This window comes from Camelina sativa, chromosome 19 (genome assembly GCF_030686135.1).
Source record: "Camelina sativa cultivar CO46 ecotype springtype chromosome 19, ASM3068613v1".
Classification (NCBI taxonomy): domain Eukaryota; kingdom Viridiplantae; phylum Streptophyta; class Magnoliopsida; order Brassicales; family Brassicaceae; genus Camelina; species Camelina sativa.
The window spans coordinates 16,742,217-16,757,763 of NC_141898.1; the positions used below are offsets into that span (position 1 = coordinate 16,742,217).

Consider the following 15,547-nt stretch of genomic DNA (forward strand, 5'->3'; position numbering starts at 1 on the left):
TTATATATTGTTAATTTCTCATTCCTCGTTAAACTCATTTATGCCATTATTCGATCTGTTTGTTCTAAAGTATTTCCTCTTTCTAAATATAATAAAATGTGAAAGTAGATTTGGATTATGATTTTTTTTGTGAAGTTTTGTTTTTACTATAACTAGTGATCTCATACTCACTAACATCATGATCCAATCAAACAACATCGTATAACATAAACCAATACCATAAATTTAATAACCAATAAACAAATAAAACAATAACCATCAATCTAATAATATCAAGAAGCAATAAACCAACAACCTAATGTCATTCTAACGACCCACTCTAACAACCTATAAATGTCCGACAACGTCAACGAGTCACAATAATAGATATGAAATTATTTGACTTTTTTGGGTAGACATTATGGTTTTAAATATGACAATATATGCTTTAAAAGAATAACAAAGGAATGAGAAAAAGCAACATGTATATGGTTTTAAATTCAAAATATGTGGATTATTTTCACATGTAGCCCATTTGCCCATTAGCCAATACACACATAGCCCATTTATGATTTTTTGAGAATTAGATTTAGCTAAAGAGGCAATTAAGTGTTTTTTCCTGGAACAGATGCCAATAATACCAGATATGCCGCGTGTCAAACTCAGAAAAAAAGTTTTAGAAAGTAACTCTACTTTATTATATAAGATATAATTTCTGAAAAGCACCCTCAAATTTTTCATATCATCTTATTTACAAAGTCACTAAATTGTTGATACAAGAAAGCAACTGAAACAACAAGCCCTCGTATGATGATGGTTGATGGATGATTCAGATCTAATATATGCTTCTTTTTTTGTATAAAAACATTAGACCATCTTTGTGTAGCCTGATTTTAATTTATCTCGATATAAATAATATTTATAATTTTTACCAAAAAAAGTATTTTTTTTTATATAAATAATCATCTACACCAAGTTATTATACTCCAACTCCAAGTTTTGTGACGGCTATTTGGCAGTATACAACGAATATAGTGAAGAATGTTGTGTATGAGTCGTAAGTAAAACATTAGCGAAAACAAAAGATGAATACAGAATCGATATTCAGTACGTATCTCAAAATATTTTATTGTAATCTTTTTATATAAATTATTCTTTATTTAAAGAATAAATGAGAAAAATAAAATTTAACATGTTAGAATGTTCCATGTGCCCAGAATAAGTTTCTCAATGTTTCTCAACTTCTTTCCTACTTTTTGTTATTTTTTATTTTTTAATTGGTGACTGGTGAGAATCAAGTTAGTCCATCAATGCAAATGATCTTATATATTTAGTCCATATTCAGACCTTTTCTACCATGCATGATGCACGTATAATGTATACATGTAAATGTACATACATAGAGAGAGAGAGAGACAGAGAGAAAGAGCAGGAGACAAGAAGAGAGTAAGCACGCAGAGCTTTCGAGCATGAGAATGCTAGAAAAAGGAACCATGTGTGCTCACTCTCTTCTGTCGCCTTCCTTATACCTATTCACTGACCTCCTTTAGTTGAACCTTTTCATCTTCGTGCATGCATATGATCTATATAGTAGCCTCGGTCCCTAAATTTTAATGATATGAAACATGTTTGTCTGGTTTTAGGGTTAATATATAAGGAATGCTAGGGGTATATATGATGATGCATGCATAAATATCATCATCATCCACTAGTTTCGTTTAATTTCTAAAAATATTCTGCCGGATTAAACCCGTCTTAGTTTATTTATTGTCAATTTGAGCATATATATTCCCTCTTTTCATTAAATATTATATCACGGGGTAACACTGTTAGTCTGTTACCGTAACAGTAACACATGATTATTGACATGAATAAAATATCCTTCATTGATCTAAAATGAGACTCTGGTCGGCTCTATAAGACACGTTATATGAAAAACATAAATGTAAATACAGAACATAAAAATAGTGACTACATTAATTAATAGCAAAGTGACTAAATCGTAACCGTCGTATGGGACGAATGTTTAAAGTCCTACATTAATACACTCCTCACTAAAATGCTTTTATGTGAATACCTAAACATTTATTTGTTTAAAGTCTACATCCAATTTAGATTTTCGAATTGAGAGATCCCACTTAAAACGAAATGAAACTATTTATTTGGTTGTTGCGTAAACAACCACTTGAACAATTAATAAACTATACATAGGTTTAGATGTATGTGAGAGATCCCCAACCATAATTAAGATCTGTAGCTAGAACACGCATTGATCCTCCAATCAGAGAACAAAAGAATAAAAAGTAATATTTGTAAGAACGAATGTAAAATCGAAACGTAAGGCATAGGAAATGATATAAAAATAGAAATATAAGCGAATATCACTAAAGGTTTGGAGTATACTAAGTAAAGCGAAAAGATGCTAAGGGCAACGAATTATGAACATCATGGCCATCTCACTAGTTTTATATATATATATAGTTTTGCTTTTGATTTGATCTGATTCCTCTTCCACATTCTATTGTTCATGTGTGTTTGTATCTCACGCAAGCACAACATAAGCGGTCCCCCCTTAATACGTTTCTAGAAACATCGACGTTTCAAGCATTCATTAGTTACCAACTTTTACGTGGTAGATCAATATCTCCATACAAAATATTTAGCTTTTTGAATTGCAATACCGTTTGTTTGTAAATTCATCTTCCATGTACAAAATAATTAAACAAATCTGTAAAGAAGGAAGCTTAATGATATTATTTGGTATAGGGATTACATTATATACACAATACAAGAGAGTCTAGGTTTATCATATTTACTAAAGTAGCCTTTCCATATATATATCCTATATACCCCCTCAAGATGGAGGGGCTTGAGTCACTCCAATCTAGTTGAAAAGATTAACGACCTTTGGCCGCGGTAGGGGTTTCGTGAGTGCGCCAGCCAACTGATCATCCGTGAGACATGAGTCACACGTAGTGCACCGGATTAAACACATTCCCGAATGAAGTGATAATCAATAGCTATGTGCTTCATTCGTGAATGGAAAACCGGGTTTGTGCAAAGATACGTCGCTCCAATATTATCACAATACACAACCGGAGCAGCATGTAAGGTGACCCCGAGTTCAGTGAGCAGGGCATATCCATATGAGTTCAGCAGTGGTATTCGCCACAGCCCTATATTCAGCCTCTGTAGCAAAGCGAGCCACCCCCTTCTGTTTCTTGGGTGACCATGCAATGGGAGTTGTACCTATGTATATAATGTAAGCGTTTGTGGAAATGAGATCATCACGATCACCGCCCCAATCAGATTCCGTGAACCGTAAAGGGATGTGATGGCCATAAGAAGAGACCATGAGAAGCTGTGCCAGCGAGATATCGGAGTATCCGTTTTGCCGCTTGCCAATGGATATCAGTGGGAGAATGCATGAACTGCGCCAATCTATTGACTGCAAAGGCAATATCAGGGCGAGTAAATGACAAGTATTGCAAGCTCCCCACTACCATGCGATACTCTGTTGGATTGTCATGAGGTTTGCCCGAGCGAATGGTTAGCGTAGGTTCGGGAGCCATAGGCTTGGACACTGGTCGTGGATTCAACATATGAGTCTTAGTCAAGAGATCAAGGATGTACCGCCGTTGCATGAGATGCAGCCCCTGCGGTGTGCGACTTTGCTTCGATGCCAAGGAAGTAGCGGAGCTCTGTTGGTTCTTTCAAAGAGAAACGAGCAGCTAAGGCGGCAATGAAACTTGTAATTAGCATGTCGGAGCTCCCAGTGACGATAATGTCGTCGACGTAAACCAACGTGTAAACAACATCAGAACCACAACGATAAACAAAAACAGAGGTGTCAGCCAATGAATTATGAAAACCCATCCGCAAGAGATACGACTTGAGCTCTTGGTACCACGCGCGCGGTGCCTGTTTGAGACCATACAACGCCTTGTTCAAGCGACAGACATAATGTGGACGGTCCTTATCAACAAAACCCGGAGGTTGAGAAACATACACCTCTTCCAATAGTGTGCCGTGGAGAAACGCATTATTAACATCAAGCTGTTTGATGCTCCAAGCGTGATTCACGGCCAATTGTAACACCATACGTATCGTCACTGGCTTGACAACAAGGCTAAATGTTTCTGAGTAATCAAGACCATATTTTTGGTTGAAGCCACGAGCAACCAAACGCGCCTTGTACCTGTCAAGCAAGCCATTAGGTAAATATTTGAGAGTATAAATCCACTTGGTGGGAATAACATTGTGACCAGGTTTCGGGGGAACCAGGTCAAAGGTGTGAGCTCGTATTTGAGCATTGACCTCGTCTCCCATGGCATTCCTCCATTTCTCATCTCGCATAGCCTGGGTTACAGTGGTGGGGATGATTGGTTTGGAAGTAGAAACAGCGAGGCTGAGTTTTGTGTTTGGTTTGACAATATTGTTTTTCCTACGTGTTTGCATGGGGTGGTTATTAGCAGGTGGATTATTTGGTGGTGGTTCAATTTGTGGTGGAAGATTTGGTTGTGGTTGTGGTTGTGGAAGAGGCTCGGGTGCTGGTGACGATGTCGAAGTGGGAGAAGAGGACGATGGAGTTGATGGACTTGGTCAGGATTGGGTGTACTCGGCTGTGTAGATTCTCTTAATGGGCCTATAAATTCATCTCGGCCCAACAGTCTATTATCTTCACCGCCCCTTTCAACGTCACGTTCGTGTGAGTGATGGCGATAAAAGGGGCTCAGACGGCAACTGTGGTGTTGTAGTGTGACGGATCGTGACCGGGGGTTGTTGTTGTGGCGGAGCTGTGACGAGTGGCCGGCAAGGAAGAGGAACAAGAATCGGAGAGTTTGGAATAGCATGATCAGGCGATGGTGTGACCACGGGATGAGAAGAAGTTGAAGTAAAAGGGAAGCTGGACTCAACAAACTGCACATGACGGGAGGTATAAACTCTGCCTGAAGTGATGTCGAGACAGAGATAAGCGCTTTGGGTAAGCGAATATCCCATAAACACGCACGGTAGTGAACGGTCTTGTAACTTGTTGGTGTTGTAGGGTCAAAGCCATGCAAAGCAAAGACTGCCGAAGACACGGAGCTTCAAGTAATTTGGTGGTTGTTTGAATAACTTGGCATATGGTGAGACATCGTGAAGCACTGGCGTCGGCATTCTATTGATCAAATAAACGGTGGCAAATGCGTACGACCAATATTGTTTTGGAACCGAAGCTTGATGAAGCAGAGTTAGGCCAGTCTCAACAATATGCATTGGCATTCTATTGATCAAATAAACGGTGGCAAATGCGTACGACCAATATTGTTTTGGAACCGAAGCTTGATGAAGCAGAGTTAGGCCAGTCTCAACAATATGCAGATGCTTCCGTTCTGATATGCCGTTTTGCTCCGGCGTGTGAGGTGGCGTCGTGAAATGAGAGATCCCATGCGACGTCAAAAAACTTCGCAAATCTATAAACTCACCTCCATTATCAGAATAGAGCGTCCCTATCTTTTCTTGAAAACGATTTTCCACCAAAGCCTTGAAAGCCATAAACGTTTGTTTGACATCCGACTTTTGTTTCAATGGATAGAACCAGGTATAACGGGTGAAGTGATCCACAAGCACAAGATAGTATTTGTAACCGTCATTTGACGAAAGAGGTGACATCCAGACATCAGATAAATATATTGAAGTGGTTTTGTGGAGAGTATGGTGTTTGTGTAAAAAAGAAGTTTATGACTTTTATTGATAAGACAATGAGAACAAGAAAATAATTTATTTGAAGACTCAGAACAAGGCAAAGAAAAATTAGAAACTATAGAATGTAATATGGGAGGAGATGGATGACCAAGCCTGGAATGCCATGAAGGAAGAGAAGCTTTTGGTGAAGGAGAAGCAAACAGAGAAGTAGGAGGTGTGGATGCTGGAATAGGCCACTCGTACAGCTCATTTTTTGTTCGGCCTTGGAGTAACCGGACCCCCGTTTTGAGATCCGTCACCTGAAAATGGGCCGGGAAAAACACAACAGACACATTATTAGAATTACACAAACGATACACATATATAAGGTTTTTAGCAATGTTTGGGACATAAAGGACATCATTTAAACAAAGAGGTTTAATAGGTGTGGAAAGAAATGTGGAACCCGTATGCGAGATGTTGAGACCGGAACCATCAGTGATGGTCACTTCCTCACCACCATTATAGAGTTGATGGAGAGCGAGATTGTTCAGGTCGGTGGTCAAGTGATGCGTAGCACCCGAATCAAGCAGCCAAGGATTGTTCGTCGTTGAGGACGCAGCGGTAGCGAGATGAGCGCGAGGCTGCCATGGCACTGGAGGCATCAGAGACAGCGAGAGTGAGGAGTATTGTCTGCCATTAAGCTGGAGTTGAGAGCACCGTCGGGCACTGTGCCCATGAATCCCACTGATTTGACAACGTCCTTGGTATCCCCGCGGTGATGTGTGGTTACAACAATTCGATCGTGGCTGACCACGATTGTTATGACCACCACGAACGTGAACTGCATTAGCAGTCACTGGTAGCGAGGAAGAAGAGACAAGCGCAGCTTTGAGCTTGTTCTCTTGGTTGATCATCTTCTCCAAAACTTCAGGGAGAGACGGGGAGCTTTCACGGCCTTCCAGTTGATCAAAAACACGCCGGTAATCTTCAGGGAGTCCCTTTAGAATATGTTCAATCTTGTCATCAAGCTCCATAGGTTTGCCCAGATGGGCCAGCTGATCAAACCGAGTGGTAAGACCATGAAAGTATTCTTCAACAGACTTGTCGCCTTTGGTCCAGAGATCAATATGTTGCTTCACCTGCTGAATGTGAGAGCGGCTAAGAGTGGCATAGATCGACGAGAGAGTAGTCCAAATCTCCGCTGATGTGGTTGTGTTGGAGAGTAGCGGTTGAACCGAGTCCGTCATGGCACCAAGTAGAGCACTGTAAATAAGACGGTCTTGATGTTTCCAGATCTTGTACTCTGGATTGACCGTAGCAACACCTGACACAGTGTTGGTGGGAGGAGGCGTTTCCAATGAGCCATCGACGTATCCAGTGAGATCGTATCCGTCGAGAAGGGCAAGAACTTGACGACTCCACATCAAAAAATTTGTGTGGTTAAGTTTGGTTACATTCACCATGTTCACATGAAGAACACTTGGAGAATCTGTGACAGCAATTGTTTCACCAGATGAAGTCGACATGGTGAACAGAAAGAAGAAGAAGACGAAGGTGGCGACGTCTGAAAAAAAATATATAGGTTAAGCTTTAGGTATCGAAAGCTCTGATACCATGTAAAGAAGGAAGCTTAATGATATTATTTGGTATAGGGATTACATTATATACACAATACAAGAGAGTCTAGGTTTATCATATTTACTAAAGTAGCCTTTCCATATATATATCCTATAAAATCAACTTGCGAAAAACTGCACAATATGAAATATGAAATACTATGAACAACATATTGTTAAGGGGAGCTAGATTCGACCCCTAGAAACTCATGAAATTTTTATGTACACATTACCATTTGTACCATGATACAAAGAACAGTATATATCGTGATTAATTACTAGACCTAAATCATTACCCATACCATAATTACTTTTCTAATGGTTGGAGGTAGGCATAAAATCATCTGAAAATTCGAACCGAATCCGATTCGAAAATACCCATAGAATAACCGATCGATTTTTGTTTTCGTTATTTTTGGATATCGGAAGATATCCGATCCGAACCGATATCCAATAGATATTCGAATATAACCAAAAATATAATAAACAACTTGATAAATATAGATATACATTTAACTATATACGATATACATGAAATGAAGATATAGATATACACACCTAACTATATACGATATATATAAATCATAGATACTCATATATTTACGTTATTGTTTACTTTGGTTTTGATTTTTTTTTGCATTGAGAGAGTAATATGTCTCACTTTACATGTTAGTACGTCGCACTTTTATGTATTAGTATGGTTTTATGTTATTTTGAACTTTGAACTTGTCATTTGCTTCATTTATTTTCCAAACACTCGGTTAGTATGATTTTTTGTATACAATTGGATTACAAATTATTTGAATAAAACCTTATCCAATAATTTTTGGTTTAATTTTGGTTATCAACAATATATCTGAACCGATCCAAAATCCGAATTTTATAAATATCCATTCGGATATTAGAGCCAATATCCAAAAAATCCGAACCAAATCCAATCTGATATCTGAACATCGAGACCTAGGTTGGAGCCATGAAAGTGACCAGACCAACCAAAGAGATTAGGATCCAGAGGAGACCTATGGAGAGAGGCCCGCTGATAGACTCCTGGACGAGGATCTACTCCCAAGAACACACTTTGCAAGGTCTTGAAGAGGGATGAACGAAATGATGAAGATGAATGGGTTGAATATGCAGCTGAATGGAGAGATGAACGGCGGAGAAGGTGAAGAGGTGGATTTGCAACGGATTGAAGGGGAGAACGAAGTGTACTTCTAAGAGAGATGGAGATCTCTTAGACTACATGCTTGACTACAACTTAGATATGACACACTAAGAAGTAAACAAGTTGAGAAGATACTACACACTTCTCTGATCAAACAAGTAAAAAGAAGGTTTTTGATTAAAATGTTTGATGAGTAACAAATGAAAACTACAAGGAGTTTAAATAGAAGAAGGGGGACGAAGGAGAAGAGGAGAGAGGAGAAAAATCATGCAAGAGCATGCACAAGGTCAAGCTCATACAAGGACATGCACAAGTCCACACTCATGCAATCTCATGCACAATGTCTAGGATATTACAAAAGCATTAAATACAAAGTTTGAACACAAAAGATAGAAATTGAGCCAAGGCATAGAGATGGGCCTTAGACCACGAAATTGGCTGGCAAAGGGGACTTGGAAGTGCTACTTAGGCCTCATTAAAAACCTTGTCAAGAAAACCCAATGGGACAAAACTTGACAAGGGAAAAAGAGTGCATAAGCAAAACTTAACCCTTTACCTAGCTTATTCAGCTGTGATCTTCATCAAAGTAGTTTGAACCATGTCTTCTTGCTTCTTGTCCAGCTCCCTAAGTAGACCATTGATGGCTTGGTTGAAACTTTTAGACTTTGACCTTGTTACAAGACCCGCCAGAACGAATAATGCTTCCTCCGATGCTTCTTCTGGTTCAAGATGCTCTTCCAATGCTTCCTCTGATTCAAGCTGCTCCTCAGGTTCGTGTGGTTTGGTTGAGCTGGCCATGGTCTCACCACCCGCGAGCAACCAGTGAACGAGACATGTTGAAACCGAACAGAGCTGTTTCAGGAGAACTTCTGATTGCGTCACAAGGTTGGCCATCAAAGACATGAGGAGTTAGTTACACCCTGAGAGAAATAGCTGACAAAATAATAATTAAGGGACTAAATCGGCCGGTTTAGAAATTCCTCCACCTTCACCAAACCACTGGTGGTGTTATCGCCGGCGTTCTGCAAGAAGAGTATCACCGGAAGTAGAAACAGAGGAAAATGTACGGAGACGCTACAAACTGGAATGAAGATGAGTATAGAGAAGCAATACCGAAGGAGCGAGCCGAGAGATACAGACGCGTACAGTTTTCAGAACCGCCTGGGCTCCTCCTGTTCCGGCGAGAATCCCTAATCCGGACGCCTTTGTTGTTTCTTCCAGCGATTGAACAGAGCTGTTGATTTTAAGGAGAGTGGTAAAATCAAAATGACCTTCAAGGGGCATTTAGACTATTTGCATACTGTAGTTTCTCGTACCTCTGCAAGTCAGGTAATGGTGTTTCCATAAGTATTAGAAATGCACATTCCTATCCGTATCTATGTTCCACATTTGCATTTTTTTGTCTGATCATACTAAGTCTCTTGCTCCAGATATTGACGGGCTCAGAGGATGGAACTGCAAGAATCTGGGGTATTTTGCTCACGTTCCTCTTTTTTAATGCTGTAGTTTCCAGTATTATGCTTGGATCATCTGTGGTTATAGAACTTTCAAAATCATTTAGTCCTCATGTTGGTACTTAAGATATAATGCTCCTCATTTGTTGACTGCTTCTTAAAACTCTATGATATTCATTTGGTGATTACCAAAATTTCCACTATGTTTAGTTTCGGTTCCGGTACATTTTGTATACTTTTCTTGTCAAGGCTTCCTTTTGTAGTATCAACCAAATTGCAAAACGGATAATTCATTTGGTGGTTACAAAACACTCCACTACGTTTAGTTTAGGTTCCGGTTCATGTGGTATACTTTACTTGTCTAGACTAAGCTTTGTACGCTCAAGGCTTCCTTTTGTTTTGTCAACCAGATTGCAAAACGGGGAAATGAATTAGAGTAATTGGTTCCCAGGATAAAAAGTCCCGCCTTCGCATTAGTTCTATGGCCCTCGACGGAAGTGAAAGCTGGTTTGTAAGAATTAAGAAAATGAATAATCTCATTATATTTTTGCAACGTGCTATTTTTCAATAGGGTTGTTGCCTCCACGGCTCCACTAACCTAAAGAATATAGTTTCTTTTTCCTGGTGAATGAGTTTGAAGTTTAAAGACTGGGCATTTACTGTTATTGCTACTGCACATTTCAGGTTTGTGGACAGGGTAAAAGTTTAGCTTTATGGAATCTTCCTGCCTCAGAATGCGTATCAACGATATCCATCCCTGCACATGTACAGGATGTGATGTTTGATGAAAAGCAACTAAGCAAGTAAGCAGAACAAAATTAGATTAAAATCTAAGCGGTGTAATTTAAAGTCGGGGAGGCCGTAGGTGTTATTTGTTTATCAAGGCTTAATAGGTTTATGTAGTATCTCTATGAATCATCTCTCGTCAACTAAATTGATAAAAAAAAATTCCTTTGACAAAGTTGGACATCTTTAATAAACTTTTTTTTGTCTTTTATCTAACAAGTATCGGATTATAAGATTTTTTTTTTTTTTTTTTTTAAACAGATACCGTTTATATTATCTTAAAAGAGTTTAGTACAGAGGAGCAATACTTGAGCAGAGTTTTTTTTTTTTTTTACAAGTCCACTAATAGTTAGTGTGATTGGAAATTAGAGAACCATAGGTAGAGGTAAGTTTCTTGGGGGGAGGATGCTGATGGTGTTGTTCGGTGAGTGTCTTCCCTGTCCAGTCCCGTAAGGCGCCGTCTCATAAGGAGTTGAATTTCCCTCTTGAGCTTCTCTCCAGTGCAGAAGGTGGCGGTGTGAATCCTTTTGTTTCTCTCAGTCCAAATGGCTTGTATTAAGGCCTGAAAAACCAGCTTGCAAATGATGTTGAGCTTCCTGTGTGGCGTCGGTTTTTTTTATCCAGTTGAGCAGACCATTAAAGTTTGCATTTGTTGGTGGAGCAAGGTGAGCAAAGAAGTCCAGCCAGAGAACGAAGGAGTAGGGGCACTGAAAGAACAAATGGTCCCTACTCTCGTCACCAGATGCACAGAAGAGGCAATCAGAGGGAACCTGTATATTCCAATTCCTCAATCTATCCCTTGTTGTTAATTGATTGAGTACCGTAAGCCAGGACATGAAAGCCAATTTCGGTATACATTCCTTAAACCATAGTTGAGTATGCCAAGTAACAGAGGGACCAGAGGGATGAAGATGATTCCAAGTTTTCTGAGAGGAGAAGGTACCTTCGGATTGGTTGGGAGTCAATTTCCAGAGAAAAGTGTCATCGCCGTGGTCAGAGTTCGGTGGAGTGTGTCCTGCTAGGCATTCCCTTAGAAGCAGAACCAGAGGGTGCCTCCCTTGAGGTATGGACCATACTCCGTTTGATGCCGCTTCAGAGACCCGAGAGAATAGTCGACGCCCGGTCGTTCGCGGTCCATTATCACCAATGATATCGATGAGGGGGGCCTAAAGAAGGAAAACAGAAAGAAATAATATTTTTTTTTTTGGTGGGAAAAAGGGAAACAACCGTCTCCCTTACTGTATTAAAATGAACTACAAAGAATTACAAGTGAACAGCTCTAAGAATGGCCATTTCACCAGATTCCTCCAACATAATCGAATGAACTACATCAGGACATGAATCAAAAGAATGAAGACCTAACTGCAAAGATTACGAATAGGTAGTTAACCCATCAAATATACGGTTAGCCTTCTTATACATGTGGCGAACCCGGACTAACTAGTCCCTTGAGAAGAAGCCATGGCACAAACGTACCAGGATGGCCAGCGGATGAGCCTCGCTAATCCCTGACCGTAAAAAACCAACAACCAACTTCGAATCCAATTCCAACTCCACCCTATAGAAACCACTATCCCAAGCAATCCGCCCATAGTTCCGCTAAAGGAGCGGAGCAGTCCCCAATATTGTAACATCCGTGTTCTAGGAATAGAGTTTGGGATATGTTGAGTAAACTAAAAGAATTGATTTTAATTGATTTTGGTTTAATTAAATCATAGTTTAATCTAATTAAACCAAAAACCCCTATTCTCCTTCTTCAAGTCATGCCTCTTCTCTATGTTTTTGCTATTGTTGACATTATTATGAGAAAGAGAGGGAGAGAAAGGGAGAGAGAAAGGGAGAGAAAGGGAGAGAACTCTTGGTTGTTTAGTGTAAAGGAGGAAGAGAAGGAGATGAAGCTTTTTCTTTAGAGTAACGAGAGAAACAGAACTGTCAGGGTTTGGGAGAAGGAAGATCCGATTACTCAAAACATCACCACACATGTAAACAATATAAATGTTTTATTAACTATACGAACTATTTTCATTACATAAGGACATTCATAAACAAACATGAGCTATGTGTACAACACATAACCATATAATTTTGATGTTTTGTTTGCCGGAATCCAGTGTTGACCAGTATATTAACCAATGTTGACTGGCGTTGACCAAAAAATACTTTTTTTATAAATAACAAATCTTTTTTAAAAAATTACATAACTTTACTAAAAGATTATATAATAAAATTTTACTACAAAATAATATAACAAATATAAATTTTCCTTTTGTAAATTCCAAAATTGATTTTTAATTTTATATCATATCATTTGTATACCATATAATATTTTATTCTGTAGCATGCTATTAAATATTTTTATATAACAAATAATGGTAAATCAAAGTTTAAATATATAGCAAGGTGCAATATACTTTGAAAAAAAACAATATAACAAATTAGACTCAATTATAAAAAGATCTATGAACATTTTAAGCCAAAATATTTTAAGAAAATATTATATCTTTCATCATTTGTTATATACCATATTATATTTGTTATATACAAAAGGAAAATTTTGTATATTCTAAAATTTACTACAAAATATTATAACAAATATACATAATAATCCTTTTGTATATAACAAATATAATATGGTATATAATAAATATACATTTTATTTCTGTGCATAAAAAATATAATATAGTATACAAATGATATGGTATAAACTTATAAACCAAGTTTTGAATTTACAAAAGGAAAATGTATAAATATTATACTATTTTGTAGTAAAATGTGTTGGCCTATACTCGGCGTACCTTTTTCTTGTTAATTTCTCATTCCTTCTTAAACCCATTTGTCTACCCATTACTACTTGTTCTATACTATCTCCCCACTTTCAAAATATAAAATTTGAAAGTAGATTTAGATTTTGCTTAGAAAATAGTTTTTTCTTTGGAAGCTTTGTTTTTGTTCTATTCATAAAAAGGAAAAATATTAATTAATTATATAATCACAAAATTGTTTTTGATATATTATTTGACTATTTGTTTCATTTCATGTTTGATTTATTATCTTTTTTTTTAAATGTGAAAAGCAAAAAGGGCTTTTATTTTTCAGCACGGTTAAGACCCGGCCCAATTACAATGCAACGTGTTACAACACATCTGAAGACGACCCTGTACTACTGTGCGTCGTTCCCTTCCACTCATCTGAAAAAATCCAAAAAAAAAAAAACCAAAAAATCACAGAGACAAAATTCCAAGTTTTTGAGATCTGAGAAGATGTCTACGTTCAGCGGCGATGAAACTGCTCCGTTCTTCGGCTTCCTTGGCGCCGCAGCCGCTCTCGTCTTCTCCTGTAAGCATTTTGCTTCTCTTTCTGAATTCGTTATCAAAATCCGTTTGATCTAAGCCTGTTCCTGTTAATTGGAAACCATTATGAGATTCAGATGATTGCTTAGAGATTTGTGGAGTTGGAGTGTCACGTCGTTTCTCTATAGTTATAGAACCTATATGTATGAGATCGTTGATCATGGATTACTGTTCTTAGGGGTTCGATCTGCATCAACATGATATTAGAATTATGATTCATTTCTGAGGAAATTAACTTTTTAGATCAGAATCTGGATTTAGGTATTGATTTGTTTACATTCCCTGAAAACTTGGAGGGATCGTATTTGGTTGTAACCTGTGATGTTATTGGATTGGGTTTATATCATAGGTATGGGAGCTGCTTATGGGACAGCAAAGAGTGGTGTTGGTGTGGCTTCAATGGGAGTGATGAGACCTGAGTTGGTTATGAAGTCTATTGTCCCTGTGGTTATGGCTGGTGTTTTGGGTATTTATGGACTCATTATTGCTGTTATCATCAGTACCGGTATCAATCCAAAGGCTAAGTCTTACTACCTCTTTGATGGCTATGCACACCTTTCCTCTGGTCTTGCTTGTGGTCTTGCTGGTCTCTCAGCTGGTATGGCCATTGGTATTGTTGGAGATGCGGGCGTTAGGTTTGTTCCTCTTTCAGCTATAATCCTCTGTAGATAATGTTTAAATTAAAATGATGTATTCTTGACTTGTCTGGTTTTGAAAATTGTCTCAGGGCAAATGCTCAGCAGCCTAAGCTCTTTGTTGGGATGATTCTTATCCTCATCTTTGCGGAAGCACTTGCTCTTTACGGCCTCATTGTAGGCATTATCTTATCTTCTCGAGCTGGTCAGTCCAGAGCAGAATGAGGAACCAAAACAAATGTCAAAAATTTCCAGCTACTTGCTTATTTGTGCGGTATGTAGCATCAGGAACCGATATTTCGTGGATATTTCATGGATTCTTGGAACTTTGTTTGGGAAGTAGATCTGCCACCTCTCGTTCCTTGGTTGGTGGGTTGCTTGAGTATAGAATATTATTTGTATGGTTCGGTAATAAAAGAAGAGCTTGGCAGCTGTTTTTTATTCTTGTATTGTCCGCATTTGTCTTGATGAACTTTATATTATTTTGTTTGTAAAGAAGGTTGCTTCTGATACCAATCTTGAGTGTTATGAGATTCATCTTTTGGTGACTTTCAAATTTTTCCTGAGATAGATTTTTCTACTGAACAAAACATTATTTAGACATACCGAAGACCGTAATATAGCTTTAGACAACTGTTACCACTTAACCACATGATGAGTATTCATTCTCCAATTATATGAATAGGATTCCTTCGTAACTCTTATAACTTTATGAATCCGAATCAAAGCAACCCCACAACACTTTTGGAAGAAGAAACCGTTTGAAGTATATAAACGTTTAAAGCCATGGTTGGAGCCTTGGAGGAAACGGAGGTGAAACGGTTTCACTCTTCCACTAGAGATACTTGAAAGCAATGAAGACCAAGAGTGGTCGTCCTCTATCCATGAAAAA

The 15,547-nt window shown here is 38.3% G+C and overlaps 2 protein-coding genes across 2 annotated transcripts; one reads left to right on the forward strand and one right to left on the reverse strand.

The window, feature by feature from the left end:
* Positions 1–11,206: 11,206 nt before the first annotated feature.
* Positions 11,207–12,262, reverse strand: LOC147920681 (uncharacterized). Its single transcript, XM_087501182.1, has 4 exons — positions 12,223–12,262; positions 12,147–12,178; positions 11,946–12,032; positions 11,207–11,836 (listed from the first exon to the last, which is right to left on the reverse strand). The coding sequence occupies exons 1-4, from the start codon at positions 12,260–12,262 to the stop codon at positions 11,207–11,209; spliced, it is 789 nt and encodes a 262-aa protein (XP_087357308.1).
* A 1,217-nt stretch (positions 12,263–13,479) lies between these two features.
* Positions 13,480–15,211, forward strand: LOC104766951 (V-type proton ATPase subunit c1). Its single transcript, XM_010490924.3, has 3 exons — positions 13,480–14,006; positions 14,370–14,655; positions 14,748–15,211. Exons 1-3 carry the CDS (start codon positions 13,706–13,708, stop codon positions 14,878–14,880), a joined length of 720 nt encoding a protein of 239 aa, XP_010489226.2. The 5' UTR covers positions 13,480–13,705; the 3' UTR covers positions 14,881–15,211.
* The last annotated feature ends 336 nt before the right edge of the window (positions 15,212–15,547 follow it).